At 44.2% G+C, this 20,715-nt stretch overlaps 1 protein-coding gene across 4 annotated transcripts; it reads right to left on the bottom strand.

Annotated features, from left to right (window-relative positions):
* Positions 1-806: 806 nt before the first annotated feature.
* On the bottom strand, positions 807-4,162 carry PSMG3 (proteasome assembly chaperone 3). Of its 4 annotated transcripts, none has more exons than XM_075059015.1 (3): positions 4,029-4,162; positions 3,191-3,408; positions 807-1,373 (listed from the first exon to the last, which is right to left on the bottom strand). In XM_075059015.1, the coding sequence occupies exons 2-3, from the start codon at positions 3,404-3,406 to the stop codon at positions 1,221-1,223; spliced, it is 369 nt and encodes a 122-aa protein (XP_074915116.1). In that variant the 5' UTR covers positions 3,407-3,408; positions 4,029-4,162; the 3' UTR covers positions 807-1,220. The 4 variants fall into 4 exon arrangements, with proteins under 4 accessions (XP_074915116.1, XP_074915118.1, XP_074915120.1 ...); XM_075059017.1 differs by lacking the exon at positions 4,029-4,162 and adding an exon at positions 3,884-4,016; XM_075059019.1 differs by lacking the exon at positions 4,029-4,162 and adding an exon at positions 3,770-3,857.
* Between the last annotated feature and the right edge of the window lie 16,553 nt (positions 4,163-20,715).

Here is a 20,715-nt window from a genome sequence, read left to right as displayed (position 1 = left end):
AGAGAAAAGGATTCTTTCAAAATCCATTTTCTGCTTTTCTACTTTTAGGGGATTTTTTTAGCAACAGAAATGACCCAGCAGCTGGATCTACATAGGGCAGGCACAGGCTCTGTGCTGATTCTGCTGTACCAAGAGGTCTTAACACAGCATGGGTCTTCCCTGCCCAGAATCCAAGACCTGGTCTCTGTCTGCTCTGTTACATCTGTAAGTGACAAAAGTGTGTAACAGCGCACTTAAAAATTTATTACTTGGTGTTACCTGTTACAAGAAGAGGTAAAAACAAATGTGCTTTCCAAGCAAATGGCAAAAGGCTGGCTACTGAGCATTGCGTCAACTCATATGACTTCATCGAACACTTTTTTCCAATGGACTCGGGAGAAACACCCCTATGTACCCCCCAACCCTCCTGTCCCCATGTCTCCTACAACAGGGGCTTTAGGAGAGGGATAGCTTGTTGCAGGTGGTCCAAGCTATGTATGTGCTGCCTCTCTGATGTGCTAGTACCATGTAAGCCATAAGCAGCTGTTATTTTGTCTTTTTCTCACCACTAATTTGGGTTCCTGTCTTCCACCCTGACATCAGCTTTCATGAAATTTGCAGAGCATAATTATCTGCCTCTCTTTAGAATCGGAGTGAAAGTGCAAAATGGGTTCAGATTACATCAGGAAAGGGACTGACATAAGGACAAAAGCAGTCATATAGGACTCATTTCCTTAAAAACAGGCAAGAAAATCTTTCCTATTATGCAACTGCTGTTGATTTGTAACTGAGGCTCATATTTCAATTGAAGTGATTTTTACAGAGCAAAAAAGAAAACAGGTAAAATTAGATTCGTCAATGTTTTTTATTCACTCTGCACTGGGTGTTCCCCCTTTGCGGTACAGCATAGCTACAGTGCTTGGCATCTATTGCTCCTCAGGACACAAACGCAGAGCTGTGCCATTTCCCAAATATACATCCCACCCAATGTGATAAAAATACTATTTCTCTTGTATGTTGAGACAATTGTTCTCGTCTCATCACTGACTATATAGACTGCAAACCTGTCACAGTAACAAAACCCACAAATGTTCTACACAGTAGAGAAAAATTCATGAAATTCCTCAGTACGTCCAAAACCAGCACAAAGACATTCCATCATTTTCATTTCTTGTCCTTTTAAATAAGTGGTGATGAGTCATGGACTCAAGATCATTTCCTTGAATCCAGATGGCACAACTTCACCACACTTGGCAACTTCGGATCACTTCCCGTAGAGCTTGTATTCCTTCCATGGTCTTGTCCTTTAAAGCCATGGCGAGAAGAACAGGTTTGTTCCCAGCTTCCTGAGACACGAACGCCACCAGGTTTTTGGCACAAACGTGAACGAGGGGCTGAAAAACAAAGGTATACAGATGTACACTTACAGCTGGGAGAGCCCTCCCACACAAGTTAGGAGAGGAAGAGTCCTGCAGTGACATGGCGAGTGTGTTGAGAACCTGTCAATACTGGAATCAGACTGAGCGTGCAGTTTGCTGAGCGGTTCCAATGTGATTGGGAACAGACACGCAGTTTGGCTGGTCAGCAAAGGCAAGCCACGGTACAGGGAACTTTAGAAAGCACTTTCTCAACCAGCTTAAAAGGGAAGAGTTCAGACCCATGAGTGACAACCTGAAACCACCCTGAAACAACCTAACTGGAGCTGCACTTGAATCGAGTTTTGTACCGGTTTGGAAAACTTGGAAAGTCAGTACAGAGAATCTTTCCTTCCGCTAATCCTCCCACCCAAACTACATCACCAAATATCAAATTATATAAGAAGCCATGCATCAAAATGCCTCTATTTCCATCATAGCCAGATTTCTGAAGAAGTCTCCAAGTACAATTTTCTTTTAAAAACTTGTTGCTGAAGAGGGTTATGTTCTGCTGACAAGCTCTGGAAAAAACCTGTTATTTTTGCAATTCCTAGAGACCCCAAAATGGTGTTATATACACAGTTTTTGCACGCAATGTGTACAAGACAAGGTTTTGATTTATGAATAATGAAAAACAGAAATAAGTATTGAGGCTGAAGGAGGGAAGAAACTGGGTATAATGTTAATGAGGCTTCTTTAACAAGAACATCCAGCTTGTCTAGGTTTTACTTACACCCACAATTATGTATTTATCAGAAGGATGAGTTTGCTTGATTTTAGCTACCAGTGTGGTCTGGAAGTGTGCACCATCCCAACAGGGATGTTAATGGTGACAAGCAGGAAGACAGCAAACCAGTGAAATCTTTTTCTTAAAGTTTAGATCGATTAAGTTGATAAAATGATTTAAAAATACTATATAACAAAGTAAACAAAGACACTTCCCATTTCCAAATAAAACACAAAAAAGCTTGGGGGTGGAGGTGGTCAGAATTAGCAGACATCACGACAGGGAAAGCAAAACTTCTCCCATCCAGAGAATCATCCCTATTGCGGAAGAATGAGGATTCCATAAGGGGAAGCCACAGAAGGAATCAGGAACTTGTGTTGCTAGAGTTTTTCTAGTTAAGGTTAGCAAGTGGTATTTGATAGCTCCAACCCTGATGGAAAGCCTCATAATCTTGTAGCTCTGTAACTTTCTGTTTTAATGCTTGACTAGTTGATGCTTTGCGAAATACATTTTATTCTTTCTCTCCAGCTTTGTGAAATGGTCGATAAAAACTCATTTTGCTGAAGCAAAACAAATTAAACTTTATCAAAGGTAGGTGCTGGCAGGCACACTTGGGAGAGGGCAACTGAAGTCCATTATGGGGCTGGCATAGATTGGCGGGGAGGGTGCGGGCAAGAAAAGGGACTTGAAAAGGAAAACAAACTCAATGGAACAGAAACCCAAAAAAGGTTATCAAGGGCTGCATGTTTTACCTTGCAACCCTTAAATCAACAGGAGCTTTATCAAACCTTCCACAAACATGGCGAAGCAATCCACATCCTGCAGGACACAAAATAACAGATGCCCAAACCACTCACGGTTAAACTTTTGTTCTGTTGGAGAGCAGATGAGTGTGCATACTTTTCTGATGAACCCCTCTTCCTTCAGAAGAGATTTTAAAATTAATCTTACCACTGTGCAAGCACCACTTAACTGCTATGATTCACCAACTCCCTGGCAACTTGCACAGCCCCACCTACTACATTTCCCCCTTATCCTCGCTGCCTGTGCACTGTATATCCGCTCTCACCTCATCCTTGCCCAGTAGCACCTTTGTGGTGAGGGAGGGCCTGCCCACGTTGTTACCGATTGTGTTGGGGTCCACGTAGACGATTGTCCCCATCTTGCCGTACTGCGTGACTACCACGAGGACGGAGTTGGAGAACGCCGTGCAGACCACCTCCGTCGGGACCCCGTGTACCACCTCCTCGCGCTGCTTGGACGTCACGATGGGACTCGCTTCCATCGCTGCGGAAAAAGTATAACAAAACAACGATAACAATAAAGTCACATTAGATTAAGAACACGGACCACGGGCTATAAAAAGCCCGAATCCTTCCCTTCATTTGAAATACCCAGGGTTAAGTTAATTTCGGAGCCCAAAAGCACGCGGAGGTGTGTGTTTGTGCAGGAACAACGGTCAACACCCCGCGTCCCTGGCTGGGAGGGGAAATTTCACTGCCCCACAGCAACCTGCGCTCCCCCCCCGCACGAACGAGCTGCCATTTACAGGGTTTCGTGCTAACCATCGTTTAACGCTAATCGCGCCCACGGAGCGTGGGCAGCCCCCGAGCCCGACCCTCCCTCGCAGCCTCCCGGTCGCTCGCACCGACGGGGCGACCCCCGGCCCCCGCAGGCCTCGGACTCTCCTGAGGGAAACAACAGCCCCCACGCCGGGCCGAGGCTGAGGGAAAAGCCCCCCCCCACCCCCGGCCACCCCTACCCGCTCCGGGCTCCGCCGCTTTCCGCCCGGGCCCGCCCCGCCGCGGCGGAAGCGGCGCCTTTCCCCTCCCTCCGCCGGCCCGCGGCGCGGGGAGATGGCGCAGGGGGCGGCCGCCGCCTTCCTCTCCCCTCAGCGCCGCCATTACCGGCGGCCGCGCTCCCGCCCGCCGCGGCGGCGCCATCTGCAGCGCCCCCCCGCTCTCCTCAGGGACGGCGCCCCTCGCCCGCCGCCGGGGCTGAGCCCCTTCCCTCGGCCGGTTTCTGCCCGTTTTACACCGGCTGCCGCCGGCGGGGAGGGGAGTGTCGCAGGGCGGGAAGCCCGCCCGTGGCCCTGAGGGAGCGGCGCGCCCCTCCTCAGCCCTGTGAGGGGACAGGGTGAACTTGGGGGGAGGCCTGCTAATTTTGCCTTTTTTTTTTTTTTTCCCCCCCCTCTCCACTTCCACCCAAGCGGTGGGGACTGCTTCCACCCACTGGGTGTTGTTGGGCCACGCTTCAAGCCCCCGAGCGTGCTTTCCCATCAAAATAAGGGAGGTTTTGGGCAATCACCTGCCCTCCCCTGTCACAGGCCGGCCGCCCAGCCTCCCGCCTCGCTGCCGGTGGGACGAGCAGCGGCGCGTTCGGTGCCGAAATACTCCACGCGTGGTCCAGAAACTTCACGAGCGAAGCACGGGGCGTGAGCAAATGGTGGCAGCTGCCCGACGGTGCTGTAAGGGGAGATAAGGACCTCCATGTGAAGAGCGCAGAAAGAACTGTTTATATCCCATGAGCAATACAGGCAAATACTAGTTTCTGTTAATTGCATAGAGTTAATTGCGTGCTAATTTTTTTACTTTGAAAAACCAGTACTCATGAATGATAATTTTGTATACTGAGTTGTACAAAGCTCTGAAAACTGGGATTTATCAGAGATTTGCACCTTCCCAGACTTCAGCAATTGCTGTATCTAAAATATGCCCCAAACCTTCATTCCTATCTGTTAGCTCTACTTTACCATCATTCCCACCACACACAAAATATCCCGGCTGTGGCTGCAGCAATAGATACTTGAGATGTGGGTTATCTGTTCAGGTAACATCTCTTAAGGACCTCATGAATATTTTTTTTTGTTTTGCATTAAAAGTTTTGACAAAACCTGACTACGGAAAGTGTGCGCAAACTTTGTGCCGAGAATCCTTTAAGGCACCGTTAGAGAGCAGCAGAGGTCCACGGAAAAGCTTTTAATGCAGCAGGTTATTCTTGTGGTTAATTCAGAGAGGCTTGGTAACTTTTCGGCACTTCTTGCAATCTGGCAAATAGTCTGTTTTCCAGCACTGCGAAAAAACAACATTCCTCTTCCCTGCTTACCACAATCACTTGAGGCTTTGCCTGCTTGACGGAGATAATAGCAGCTCTTGTCAGTAAAGCCTCCTGACTCATAAAGAAGTTTATTCCCACTCTGTCTTCTCCAGAGAATGATTTTACTTCAGGAAACACAAAGGACCAGATTCTTCTGGCCATCCTTGTCAGCCTCCGTTTTATTTTTTACATGACAGGAGGACAAAGAGAGTCCACTGTAGCTCAGATTTACATGGAAACACCACACTTCACTGTTTTGCATTAGTTTGGGACAAAAGAGTTGTCTTTAATAGTTTCAGTGAATCAGATATCTCATTTTGGCATGGAGCTGAGGTGGGACATAGCAAACTCGAGAAGCAGACGGCAGGAGGTAACTGAGCACTGAAGCTTCATCACTGAAAGTAAATGTATTAAAAAAAAAAAAGCTAAGGAGAAGGCTCCTATTGTCTGTGTGACTGAGGCAGGGGATGGAGATCTGGGAATACACACTGTGGCAGATAACGGGACCTTTCCCGAGGGGTCTGTCTGCCTGCCACCTGCTTCCTAGAATTTTCTGGCTGAGAAGGACATGTGTCCATACTTACACTCCCATTAGCTATAGCACTTTGCCTCCAAAGATCCCTAATCACATTGCAAACATTATTACATTTAGCTTCATAAACTCTCTTTCGACATAACAGATTATTAATATACCCCATGTTACGGTCTGAGGGAAATAAAGAATCGAGACAGGCAGCAGTTCAGAGCCATCAAATCCTTGATTGGAGATTCTGCAGGATTTTAGGATCCCTTCTTCCACTCCCATGCACTTGCTGCTAAAGAAACATGTCGTGCATGTCACTATCTCAATTACCAGAGAAAAATCAATGCCTGTGCAGCCCCATACTTTGACAAGAAAAACTACCCATAATACCGCAGCTTTATACCTTTATTATTATTAATTTGAGCAGTTTCTTACTACTCTTCTTTTTAAACTGCTTAAGTGCCTGTGTGTGTGTGTAGACTGGAAGGAGGCTGCTTTTTATAATAATCTTTGCATTTATCTGAACTGATTTTATAGAGCAAATGCATAAGATCCACAGAGCATCAGAAATGTTTCCCACTTCCCTTGAAAACTAGACGCAGAGTGTTTCAGGACATCCATTAATAATCCCTGCTCTTGGGAGTGCCTAGCTATCAAAGTGCTGGGTTGGTTTATTAGTTTACAGGTTATTACTTCTCTAGTTTAGATTTCTCTCTTGTATCTTTTATGATGCAGAATATAGACTGTGAGCTGGAACCTCAGGTGCAGCTGGGCTCTGGGCTGCGCAGCCAAGGAGAGAGGAAAGGAATTAGTTTGCTCCCTGATGCAGGAGCTGCTTGGGAATTATTCTGACCCTTGTTATAAATCAGGTACGTGAAGCAGAGCTGCCTTTAAGTACATTCCTCTGGCCAGACAATATCAGAGTGCTCCTGTTCCCCTTATTACTGTCACAGCAAGGTCCGGGGGATATGGGTGGTGTGGGGTTTTGTGAGCACTCTCTCCATGGGGCCATTGTGTCAAAGGAGTACGAGGGATGGCAGAAGTCCATCTCCTGGTGCTTTCAAGCGGTTCCCACTGCCTTTAAATAGAGTGTGGCAGAGGTGGTGTTCAGAAAATACTACCAGATTGGTTCCCCTAAGGAAGTGGGTAGAGGAGCACATCTGGGGCTGTTGTCAAAGACTGGCTTTAGCCCCAGAAGTCAGGTCTCCCTGGCTAGCTCTCTCTGCAGTCAGTGGAGAGAGGCTTTGTCACTGCTTTGTGCGAGGTGGAAACGCAGCTTTGAAGCTGGCTATCCAGAGTCAGGAGTTAAGCCTGCTGCAGCTGTTTTATCTCCTGGTTTCTAGATCTCAGCCTGACACAGGTACGGGCCTGCCAAACATGACCAAAACCCAACGGCTTCTGCATATGGACAGAAACAGGACATCAGGTTTGCAGGGAAGCCTGAGGTTCAAGTGTGAGCACCTGAGGAGTTCAGACGTGTCCAGGATTAGCTGAACAGTGTTCTCAGAGTTAAAGCTCTGAGGCTTTCATTTTATGTGCTCATATTTTGAAGGAAGGTGAGGGGATTCTGCCTCTTCTGTGCATTGGTCCTTTTTCTGTGCTCCCTAGGATAATGAGTAGTATCATTTCTTATTCTGAGAGACAAGTCTAAGAGGTTGCTTTGTTCTTAAGTTGTCCACACAGCTCTTATTGTATGGGACGTCTCTTACTTCATTTGTTGCATCAGTAAGAGGAAGGCTAAGCCAATCCATCAGGCATTGCAGAACCACTCTAAGCTATTTAGTTGCTGATTAAACCTTTTTTTTTTTTTCCCCAGTGTAGAATACAGCTGGCAAAAAACACAGTCTTTTAAGAAAAAATAAATATAACGCTCAAAACCAAATTGTTCCCATTCTGTGTGAGTTGCACTCAGCTGCACATCTAAAATGGAAATGCTGTATGTCTTTGCATGCCTGAGACTGTCAGGTCATGCTATTGTTTTGTTTTCTTGCATTTGCAACTTAATAGGGAAACAATATGGGCATGTTCATTAATGTTTGTGTAAATAGTAACTGCCCACATATGAGCACTAGCATGTTTTCCTGTGAAAGCTCAATGTGCAGGGTAGGATTTAAAAACACAGCAGTTAGCCAGCACACTCTGTCTGGGCCTGGAAACATCTAGGTAGCAATTTGACTGGAGATCTGTGGAAGTTTTTTTTAAGTCAAATTTAGTGACCTATAAATAGAGGAGTACTCCAGCCCTTGTAGGACTTTGTTATGCTGTGTCATTTGTGTTTTGTGAGCTGCTGTGCAGGCTGGGGAAGGAGAACTTCAGATCCACAGGGCTGGTATGAGAAAGGAGCTTGCTAGGTGCTGGGGGAGAGTTTCAGAAGGGGGCTACTGCTGAGATTGCAGAGCCTGGCAAAAGTGAGGCAAGTCACACCTACAGAAGGATGTGGGTGAAAACAGTTTCTTGGGTGCTTGATCTCAAACAGAGGTAGTTTTCTTATATTCACTACCTTTTAAACCAGCAGATCCTACATTTCTTTGCAAAAAATATCCAGAAATTATTTCAACAACCACTGAAAGGAAAATGACATTCTTGAAATGTGTGAAATACATCTCCAGAATAGCTCCAGACTACCTAAGAGAGCTAAAATAGCTCCAGCTACCTAAAAGAGTCAGGATTACATCATGCAGTCAACCTGGTGCTGTCTAATGATAATTTTATCCCCGATATTTATCATGAGATACCAGCTGTCTGTACTGGACACTGTAGCCAGGGGGTATGGAGCAGACGGAGTCATCAGGAGGCAAGATTGAGTTTGAGTACTGTTTACATAATTTTCATTTGTCAAATAACAGCCCTACATAGATCATGACCATGACAGCGCCTGTGGATGGTATCATCCATCAGCAGATCCACCCTGTGAACCCCAGAAGCTTTGCATTACTGGGATGGCTGAAGAAATTATTTCTGTGGATCAGTAAAGACAGCAGTAATTGCCAAAAAGCTCACTATAGTTTATGCAGGAGTTTTTCGGTCGCTCATGGTGGTCTGTCACATGAAAGACAGCATGGAAATGGAGTGGATTGTAAAAATAATTGTGGCATAGCTTCCAAGAACAAAACCCATACAACTCTGTTCCTAAGAAGTGCAAAAGCACAGAAAATAACAACATGGCTTTTGCAGAATCAACAAGAGAATGTCAGAGTGTTAGTAGGATACTAATAGTATAGTCAGTTGTATAAATCACTTAATTGTGACAGCAAATTAAATAGTGTTGTTGTCTAGAATTCACCCATCGTTAAAATGATGTATCTTGATGAGACAAATGCCTTGTGCGCTGCCAGTAATAAATTAGCTCCTCTTTCAAGTGAGAAAACAATTAAAAACTTGGTTGAAAAGGGCATATTTTCTCTGTGGCCACTGATCCCTCAAACTCTGGAAATAATAAAGTGTTTCTAATAGTTCTTCATTATTACACAGTTGAAAGAGGAAGAATCCATTGTCTCATTATGTTCAAGACAGTTATGAAATTGCATTGGGGATATTTGAAAATGTAAGAGGCACCTAACCAAATGCTTTCAACTTTGACAATGTATCATCATTTGCAGTTCATAATGCTGCTGTTAACTTTGGGAGATATCAGTCAATGCACACAGTGGAAAATGAGAATAAATATTTACTTTTCATTTATATACTGCATAAATAACAGCAAAGTACGCAGTAGACAGGTCATGATTTGATTTTGAGGGTTGTGTAACAAAAGTTTCAGAATTACAGGAGGTATTCATTTTGCAAAACTTAAATATGTGGAAACACTGAGCCATTTCCTGACAAAGTGGGCAACTCTGTGCCTTGCCAATGAAACGATAACAAAATGATTTCTGGTTATTACCAATTACTCTTGAATATTAGGTGAAGATTGGCCTCATCTGTTTTTTAAGTTCTTTGTAGCTGTTGAAGATGGAGATGGTGGAGATGCCTGGTGTCTGAATGCTTCCTCTTTTGTAGTACATTGAATTTTTTTGCCATCTAGTCAAAATTAAAATCCTTTCTGATGCTGAAGTTTGGCACATAAAGCATTAGTTATGCTGTAGATCACAATAAAGAATCAGAGTCAGACCTGCATAAAGACATACCATGACAAGGCAAAAGAATGTAGGCAGATATCCTTGAGTGGGCTGTAGATGCTCTCAGATCTCAGTCTTCATCTACCTATGCTAACCTGATTCACTTGCTGTCTCTGAAAAAATGTGAGGTTTTAGGAAACTGGAAGCCATATTGAAGGATTTATCTATGACAAAAGATTGGAAATACGTTTACGAGGAATATTGTGATTTGAAAGATTTTGAGAGGCACATGCATATGCTGCAGGAATTTGTATTTAGAAGTGCTTCAAATCCTATTTATCTCCATTTCAAAAAACTTGTAGAGTTTACTACATCCACTCCTGTCCCTAGAGAGTAATAGAATAAATATGTTCTCTTGGAAGCAGATTTAACATTTCAGAAACCTGCAAAATATTAAGTCTGTTAAAGCTGAAGTTTAAACTTAATTTTAACTGACCACATAAACTATTTTATGAATCAACATAAAAAGAAATAAGTATTGAAATTGTTTGTTAGTGCCATTCTCAGTAATGAACTGAAGTTTGTGATAATTGAATTGTGCACTTGATGGACAGGACAAATGTACTCTTAGGAGAAAAATATGATTATATACTGGGGAAAATGGCATTAAAATAAAGTACTGTTCCTTATGTCACAGATGCTTATCTCCTGTTTCTGTGAAAGAAACATGATAATCAAGAAAAGCAGATGTGCTATCAACTTTTTAAGTTTCATCTTGGAAATAAGGTTGGAATATTCCTTAAGGAAATCAATGTAATTTTCCTACTCTCTTCTGTCTCTGTAAGAAGTGCTCTGCCTAAGTCCTTCTCTGCTCTGCACTTGCAATTCTTCTTCTGTTTCTCTAGGCGACTCTAGGCTAAGCTCATGTTTTTGCTCTTAACTTCATGTGAGCCTCCTTTCCTATCTCTTCCAAGAGCATTTTGGAACCAGTTTGCCCTGAAACCCTGAGATCAGAGAACACTGGGGATTAGGTTTAAACTTGTTAAACTGAATTAACACTCCTGCCACATGATTCTGGCCTGTGCCAGTCCTTCTAATCTTGTTCAGAGTTTAGGATAATTTGTTTAGTAGTGCTGATCAGCTGGAGGTTAATTCAATTGGACTTTGGTTATTTATTCATGCCCGGATTTGCTAAGTGTCACAGCAGATACATGAGGTCTCTGTTACAGTTATGAGACGGCTTCATTAGTGTGACGGAGAGTCCATCTGGATGACTTCCTTTCCTCAGTGCAATAACTGGCTGTCAGGGCTCTCTCCAGTGGAAAAAAATCCTTATATAACATCTCCCTTTCATTTGTGTCATAAGTGTATTGATTACAACTTAAAATGCACTTCTCTGTTCTAATTGCTGAGATTGCCAATAATCTTTCTCAGACATCTCAGTAGTATTCCAGCTCTACCTTTTAAATTGATACCAGAATTTAAAAGAAAAGTACAAATGTGTTTTAAAATCCATTTATTATTAATAATGTATTTTCACGCAGTGTTTTGGTCCTGCTGACTTCAAAGGTCCACTTTCCCCATGAGTGAAATGCTGCCAGCGCTGGGGTGGAACACGGTCAGTCTTTTACGCTGCCTAGAATTAACTACCCAGAAATGGAAGACAAAAAGGAAGAAGAAAGTTGCATCCTGCTGAAACCTCTGGAGGAATTTAGGTTGGCAGAACGTTGTTACTCGAACTGGAATGTGGCCAGGACACCAGGATTAATGTTAGCAAAAAATGCCACTTGATTGCAAGTTCGGGTAACCTTGGATGAAAGTCTTATCTGAAAAGAGGCTCTTTAACGGAATAGGGCTCCCTGATATTGGCTGGGACTTTGGTTCAGGGTTGACTCAGAGAAATTTTGTTATTCGCTTCAGCAGTTTTTGAATGGGACAGCTCTTAAATGGTAACAGATTTCCCCTTCACAGCCTGCAGCACAGCAGATAATTTCCCAGAGAGGATTCCATGCCATAGACTGATGTCTCTTTTTAGAGATGTTTACTGATACATCATGCAAACATTACAAGTAGGAGCCTGAAGGGATGCTTGTTAGGGAAAAGTCCTAAAGATTAGAAGGCAGGAAAAATATTCAATGTCAAGAAGGCACTGGGCCAAGCTGAGCTTCTGCGGCCACATAGATGTGCAATAGCTACTTAAGTCATGGAGTTACTTCTGAGCAAGTGAGACCATCATTTGCCTCATTCTTGTTTTATTCTCTTCTCTGAATGTTTCTACTGTCAGTCCTCTAATACATGTTATGGGTTGGGCTGGCAGAACCAGGTGGTACCCAGTGAAAGCTTTGATGATTAAGAGCAGCATTAATCAACATTTCTTCTCTTTCTATTTTTCAATTAAATTGTAAAGCTGTGCTGAGGAACAACCATTAACTTCCAGGGAATGAGAAATGTTCCCACATGTTTGGCCTTCTTCAGACAACCCTGTCACACTTACATACCATGAAATACAGTTTCCAACAGAACAATGTCCCAAAACCAGCTGGGACCCGCATTACAACTCAGCATTCTTTGCAGAAGTTTATTTGCTGTTGACTTGGAAGCCAAATTAGAGCTTTTGGGAGGACTTTCTACTTATCTACACAACAATGCAACACAGGTCCCACAGCATCAGCTCCCACAGAGGAGCTGGAGAGAGCAGGACTAAAAGAAAAATGTGCCAGTGCCCATCTTTGCCACCAAACAAGTGGCCTGCTGTGGGATTTGGTGTTTCTTGCACTGATCCTGGGTCTTGCATGCCTGCATGGGTAAAACGAAAGCATCCAGGGACCATGTCAAGGCAGCCTGCCATAAATTATGAAGGGGGCTGTATCTGAAAAAGCCAGAGCGTGTTCCCAAGAGACAGGATCCCTGTCTGGAGGAGAAAGAGCAGTGTGCAACTCCATCTCTCTGGGCACTTCCCTGATACTACAGCTCCTTCTTGACAATAAGGCAGAAACTCCATGCACAGGGAACAACCCTTACAGGGCTGTACGTCAGCTGAATGTGAGCATGGGACTTGCTTTCCTATTTGTTTTTGGAGGGCAAAACTCATCACTCCTGTTATGTGGGGTGAATGTGACCTGGGCTGTTTTGTAAGTGAAGCTATTTTCCATCCTACCTGAGCCCCACTGAGGTTTTCCCTTGTTTTTCCATGGGAAGACACTGATTGTCCCCTCTTCCCCAGCCCAACTTTCCCATTCCTCTCCTGCAGCAGCTCAGACTTGTATATAAGCCAAGATATGATTCCCCTAAGAATTCACTTCATTTAATATTCCTCTTCCCTGTCTTCATTATTTTTCATTTATAGGTTAACCAGCACCTGAGATGCTCAGTGCTTTCCCTAACTTTACTTTGACTAGATAAACTTTTAAATTAAACATTTTCATTCCCCCCTCTTTCTGTTTGAGTGTTACTGTATAATTCTGTATTTTAAAAAGACAGCAAACAGAAGTAATCACAGATGCATTTTGCTGAGAATAGATAGATGGCCTGACATAAAGGATTGAACATACTATTCCACAGATATCCCTGCATCTGACAAAATAGGCCAAACTCGTTCTTTATGTAGCTCCACCAGGGACGAACAAGACCCAGGGGCTGTAAGGAAGACCACGTGGTGACATTTTGTTTCATCGAGTCCCTGAAACATTGAATATGCTCTTGATATGCAAGAGTAGGCTGAAATCTGCAATCAGCTCCACGAGTGTAATTGAATCTGAGTCAGGAGAAGTGACACCTGCATGATGAGGAAGGGCATTCATTATGCTCTGTTCAGGTCTGTACCATTCTGCTTGTGTGGACGGAGTTCAGCATGTACTATCTCAAGCTGAGGGATCACACAATCATGCTCCAACTACCATTTCCTATATATATTTCTACTACGTGCCGGACATCTCAATGCTATGCTGACGAGTGCATAAGCACGTGCCATGCTATCTAAATATCTGCTTTTTTACATGTGCATCAGCTAACAGATGCACATTGGACTTATGAATATGAATGGGGCAAAACGTGTAGTGCAGCCTTCACATCAGGCTCGCTTTCCTTCATGTGCCTGCATTTCTGATAAATCACTGCTGTCTTGGGGACATCTGTGTCAGTTCAAACCAATCCCCTGTTACTGCAGGCAAACATGATACAGCTGTGAAGTCTGCAAGGGTCTATAATGTTGTGTATCTCACACAAAAGCTCTCCATGGCCAACGATAATAACAAGACCTCTGTACAAAAGACTAAAAGTCTCAAAGACAGTACAGGAAGAGAGAAGGAGAGGCCAATGCACATTGCCACTGCCTTAAAAGGAAGTATAAGAGGAGAAAATTCCTGGATGATCTCTTCATGCTATCACCAGGAACGGTCCTTTTGGGAATGGTGCAATGAAGAGCTTTTGAGAAAAATGTTGTCAAAGCAATTTTTGTTGGAAATGTTATTTTGACACATAAGGCCATATTGTTTTGATCACTCCCTTTTCAAAAGTAACTTTTAGGTTACAGTGTTCTGCTTTGATGATTTTTCAAACGAAGTTGCAGTCATTCACTTCATGTCAATTTTTCATCCACATTTTATCTTACATGGGAAAAGAGCAAAAGAAAACATTTGATTGACCCAAACTACCCGTGGGACATGCTGTTTTTGTGAAAACTTTCAAAATATTGCTTCCTTTTTCCCTGTTTGGGAGGAAATCCTAGGACCTCTCACCCTTTGGAGAAAGGAGAACGTACTCTGATGAGGGCGTCTGGTACAGAGGCCAAAATCAAGGTGCTAAACCAGGGCTAGTACTGAATCACTCTGTGGTACATCTGAATGCAGACGAGTCTCTTGTTTAGGTACATAGCGGTCCCATGTTTTGGTCGTGCCAGCATGTAAGCACTGTCCCTGGGGGAAGCTGGGCTCAGTGCTTGGCAGGCAGACCTTTGGGAGCACGTGCTGAAGACTTTACACCCTCTGAAATGCAACCCAAGGCTCCTTGGCAGGGATCACTGGTGGGAGGAGTACATCTTGGTGTTTAGCCTTCGGGAAACCTGGCACTTCTAGCAACTAGCCCTCAGGGAGGGCACTCAGGTGCCCTTGACAGGTGGCTTTTAAATGGAGAAAGCAGCACATCTTGGTGGAGAGCCAGAAGGAAAAGCAGCTTTGGCAGGTAGCCTTTGTGCAAGGCATGCGCTTTGCAGTTCTCCTTTAGAGGAGGGAAGCATGATGCTGCAACAGGTAGAGGGGTCACACCCACTCCAGTCCCTTTGGACTTGCACTCAAGGTTGGAGTTCCATGTTCCCTCCCTATGTCAAGTGGGAAACACCCACTGCTTTTCCATGCTTGGAGGAATTCTTACCAAAATCCCCTCTATATACCATATATATATATATGTATGTACATACATGTATAAAATCGGTTACTGAAGCAAGAGAACAAAAATATTGTGAAAGTCAGCTGGATTCTCCAGAGAGAGGGATGCAAAATATGTATCCAATAAAGCTTTTCTGATGATACCTATAAATAAAGAGCTGAAGTGCTGGCCCTGCTGTCCTCTCCAGTACCATTCCACCAGATATGTGTAGCTCACGTCCCGAGTCATCCCCAAGGAGAGCAATAGATGTTATACACTTGAAATAGTTTAATTTCTAACTGGCCCAAGTGCAGTTCATCCCTCTTTCATCAGGCAAGAGGAAGATGGAGAATTTTAATATCTTCTGGTGAGATCATGGGACCTCTGAGTCCCTAGCCTTATTCAACGCAGTCAGTGCATTTTGCCAGTTCCGTGCAAGAAGCTGCAGGTGTGAGAGAAATTGTGCTCCCAGATTGCACTGCAAGGACAAGAGAGTGATGATGCTTGTGTAGAAAGTTGGACCTTTCTGGTTGCTGACGGAGCTGCAGGACCTTGAGATCTCCATTTCCAGCTGCAGAAGACCCTTTTTAGGCTCATAAGTTTATAGCAAGGTACTCTAATGACTTTATTTCCAGAGGCAGAGGTGATGAATTCCCACTTGAAGAAACAGGTCTGTAGGCAGATGTGTTCAGTGAGGATCTAACACTTCATTTATCCTGGAAGACCTTAGCCTGCTGCATCCATTCCTTGCTTAGTGCCAGCCTATGCGCTTTGTGTGTAAACTGAGGTAGGGAGCTCACAGGCTCTACTGTCCCCTCCCAAACAGTTGTCCCAGCATACAGAGAGGGGTCGGCTCCCAGGAACGTGCCTTCACCATACACCAATGCCTCGGTCACAAGGTTCCCTGGGAATGAGATAAGTGACTGATGGCTGCTATTACAGGAGGAGATCTTTGGAACAGATCCAGCCTCCTCTGTGGTGAAGTCAAAGGGTAAGAAAAATCTTTCAGACAGCCTACGGCTGCAAGGTGGCTTTGCTTTGAACACAAACAAGAAATACATTTTCACAGAGCGTGGAATCCACAAGCGAAAAGGAAAAAAAAAAATGAGGAAATCAGATGGCTTAATTACTAACTCATCAGAGGCCGGTAGGGACTGCAGCAATACAAGCTATATTATATTGTCAATTTGTATTGTGCATTTGGAACAACAACAATCACGTTGTTTTGAAATTAAGAATAACCTGGAGGGGGCAAATAAACTAACAGTGTGCCACAGAGTTGAGAGAGAGAGAGAATTTGTACTTGGCAATAATCAATACTCGTGTATGTCTTCTAATTGAGTCAGCCCAGCCTTCCTCCAGGATGTGACAGTGACAACTGAACTCCTCTTCCCGTGTGATGGATTTGATTGTGCTGCAGCTGTAAATAGAGAATGCACCAAAAATGGCTTTGGTTTGTCCTCGGTGCCTAAGCACCAACCCTGCTCGGTCCAGAGTATCAATCAGCCAGGCAGGATGCAGGCATCGATGCTGCCTTGCCTGGGACAGCTGGAGGGCACAACCAAGGGTAGGTCCTGAGGAACTTTCCTAGAGGAGGGCCTAAACTTCCCAGCATTCATCTCCCTTGCAAATATGTAGAACAAGCATCTTCTAAAGAATCATATGACCAGTTCTGGTGACTTTCTCAACAATTTGATCTTTGTCCTGTCTCCTAAAATAGTCTTTTAAAAATACCTCGCTGCCAGAGGCACTGAGTGGGTTGGTTGATTAGTGTGACCCAGTGCTTGGGGATCCACAGCTGAAGTGTGTATTGTTCCTTTTCAGTCTGAGCTCCTTGTTCATGAGCGCAAGTTTGCAATGGTTTTTGGATTCATGACTGGGAAAGAATTGTATTGACCCAGGGCTTTCATCTGCCATGCATCCAAGGCAGACCGCAGGCACCCTCAGCTCACATCTCCACATTGTGGCATTTCCTAACTTGTATTTCTTCCTCTGTCCCTCTGCTATGGCTGGAGGCACATCCAGATTGAAATGAAAGACTTTCCTTTTCCCTCTTCAAATTGCTACTTGTGTGCCAACTCAAGCTCTCCACTTGGTTTGTATTGGGGGATGAGTCAAAACCCTGGCTTATTCATATTTCACATCATGTGCACATTAATTGGTACTTTAAATCCCAGGGACTTCCTAACGGAGCACCAGTTTGGTCTCTTAACAATTTTACTACAAATACACACCCCCCCCCCCCCCCCCTTCCTTTTCCCTTTTTGTCATAGATAAGATTCTTTTTTTTTTTCTGGACATGAATCCATTGCCTGAGTTTTCTCAAATCTCTGCTCTGGGACACTGAAATCTTATCTCTGAGGCAGAGTGGGAAAGGAAAAGTAGTACATGAGGGGAACTGTGACTCATGCAGAAATTGAAATGATGAAGCAGACGCTGCTATTATGAAGACCCAGAGGTGTTCAAAGACCTACTGGTGGAAAGGCAAAAGCCTAGGCTTTTCAGCCTTGAAAGGCTTCTGCATATTGAAGCTTTGAGTGCCAGATGAGGGCTGCAGACTGGTGAGCTCTCCGCTTGCCTGCTAAGTCCCTTCCATGTCAGCAGCAGTGCAGCAGAGTCGAGAGCTCGACTGAAGGCAGCGCGCAATGGATTTAAGCCTGATCAATAGAAGATCTGTTAAAAATTGAAATGGTGCTGCCTTCTTCCCCCCAACAGAAACTTTAATGATTTTTTTTTTTCCCTGGAGGGGCTGAATCTGAATGAAAGAAAATGAGGAGAAAACATGCCTGATTTTTCTGTTTCAGTGAATGAGCTGAAGGAAGCACCTATGTGTCCGTCATCCTGAAAAGCTCCTTGTTTTGATGGAGCCTTAATGGATTTTTCAAAAGACTCTTTGAATGCCTCACCCAGCTCTATTGGAAACAGTTATGTTTTGAAGCTGGCACCCTGCCATGTCTATTTATGTTCAATATTGCCTTCTGAAATAGCATCGCTTCTATCTTTTCCCAATATTCAGAGCACTATTAGTACATGGGATGATGAGCTGGCCTTGCCTCCCCTGTGCTAGGGAAAGTGCTTCAGAGGAACCCAGACCAGCTCCTCTCCTCAAGGATGGGTAAAATTCCTGAATTCCTCTTGCCACACAGATGGCATTTTAGACACCACAGAAGGGAGAAAAGACCTGTACACTAACAGGAGAGAAAAGTTTACAGCTCTGGTGCTATTAAGTCCCTCAGCATGGAGACTTCCCAGAAACCCAAGGTTATCTGCTCCAGAGACTCTGTTAGACAGTCCTCTGTGTTTAACCTGTTTTGCTCTCACTGCAATTTAAACCCATGACATCTTGTCCTGTCTGCCGCAGCTACAGAGAACAGACCGTTCCCTTCCTCGTGAAGGTTATCTTTTAAAGGCCTTAAGGACTTCGCAGTTAAGCTGGGGGAGAGACGAGGCTAACATCCCTCCTCTGCTACTTCTTAGGCTATGTAAGGAGAGGGAACATCCCTCATTTGGCACAGAGCTGCAGGACTCCATGCCTTCTCATAACAGACCCTTGCCCTGCATCTGCCATTATCCCAGCTCCTTTCTGGAAGAAAGGCCATGCCTCCATTCATTCGCACCCTGGATGTGAGCAGTCTGTGTCTCACTGTGAAATGCAGTGTCTTGCCGTTGTCCCCAGTTTGCATTTCACCTCAGTATTCGGGGCCATTTCATCCAACTTGTCTAAATCATTTTGAATTCTAGCCTTGTCCCCAAAGTGTCCTTGCCATCCCTCCCTGATTGCTCTTGTCTGCATGCATAATAAACCTACTCCTTCATCCCTCACCGTGTCTTCAATGCAAACACAAGATCGAGCAGACACAGGAGAAGGTGCAGCCCAGGCATCCATACAGACTGGGAACCATTGGAAACAGCAGCTCCCCAGAGATCTGCCATCCCGTTGTGTGCATGCCTGGAGCCACAGCCCTTTCGCCACACGCTCTTTGACCAAGGACCCCTGAAACAAAGTGGCAGAGGCTTGTGACCCCAAAGTTACGGTTACGGTGCAGCACCATTACAGCGGGTGGCTGAGAAGGTGGCGAGTGGAGGGTCCTTTCCCAGGAAGATCTCCCCTCCTCTGTGAGCAGTTGGCTGGAGGATGAGTAAGGTGCCCAGTCATGTCCTGACTCCTGAGAAATCCATTATCACAAGCCATTTTTCCCTTTGAAGTCTCCTGAACTTGGTGAGCACGCAGCCTTATCTCTCCCAGTGCCAAATTCTCCTTAATGAGGTTTATCCAGCTTTTCCAGCATGGCTTAACATTGTCCATCCAGTCCGGCCAGAAAGGATCCTTTATTTTGCTAACATAATTAATAGCAATAAGCTGTCCATGGTGTGCGGTGATAATGGCATTGATGCTGTAATGCCCTGCAGACAGAGCTTGGGATTTAGAGAAAGTTTCATTCTGTGTGCAGCGTTAGCAATTTCCCCAGCTCCCTTCCTGAACAATTTCTCTTTCTATTTCACGTCCTATGCTGGAATTATGCCTCCCTCTGTTTACATTAAAAATGCATTATACATGTGTTGAAAACATTGAGTTCTATGTTGCTGGCAAGGAAGGAAGCTGTTATGTTTAAGAAGCACTCTCTTATATTATTATCACTTTTGTTTAATTTAGTAGGATTATTTTCTCTAATTCCAAAGCTGGGAAAAGACTCCTGTAAATATTCTTCCCACTAGCCAATTTCTTTATCATCCAAACCCACGTATAAGCTGACTTGCTTATGAACTGCCACATCACCGAGTTAAAATGCTGATTTCTCTCTGTTAGCTTTCTCCTGTGCTTTGGATCAAAAATGTACAAGGAAAAGGTAATGTCATTTAAAAGAGCTCTAAATGGCTCGCTGCAGCACAGGGGAGCTAGGATTTATGCTGGCAACATAGCAGTGCCAGGCTGGGGAGTTACTGAGGTTTCTAAACTCCACAGAAGAGCCCCATGGACTAGGAAAATGTGGGATTGAGCAACTCTGCACCTGTAGGGACTAGATGTTCAAATGCACCATACCATCCTCTATAAATAAGCCTAGGAGGGATTTTCTATGGGACTCACTGCTGTCGTATCTAAGCACCTTACTGTACAAACAGAATGTGGCAGGGCTGGGAGTTAAACCCATATCTCTCAGACCCAGAGCTTTAACTACATGGACATTTTTATTCTTGATAATATAACTCAATCGGGGTAAATTAGAGGCCTAAAATGAAAGGTAGTAAGAGGGGGGCGATAGGAAAATAGGACAGAAATGGTGACTGTGGGCTGAAATCAGAGCATTCAAAGGAAATGAGGTATGAGAGAAAGAAAAGGAATAGAAATAAAGAGAGAGAAGAGAAGAGAAGAGAAAAAAGGAAAAGGAAAAAAGGGAAGGAAGGAAGGAAGGAAAAGAAATAGAGAAAGAAAGAGAGAAAGAGACAAAGAAAAAAGGAAGAAAAGGAAGGAAGGAAGGAATAAAGAAAGAGAAAGAAAAAGAAAGTGTGAGAAAAGATCCTGTGGCAGGTGATGTGCCTCTTGGAGTTTCTGCATGT

Source organism: Buteo buteo, chromosome 27, assembly GCF_964188355.1.
Source record: "Buteo buteo chromosome 27, bButBut1.hap1.1, whole genome shotgun sequence".
Lineage (NCBI taxonomy): Eukaryota > Metazoa > Chordata > Aves > Accipitriformes > Accipitridae > Buteo > Buteo buteo.
The sequence above is the reverse complement of the archived record's forward strand: the minus strand, read 5'-3'. Positions and strand labels throughout refer to the sequence as shown.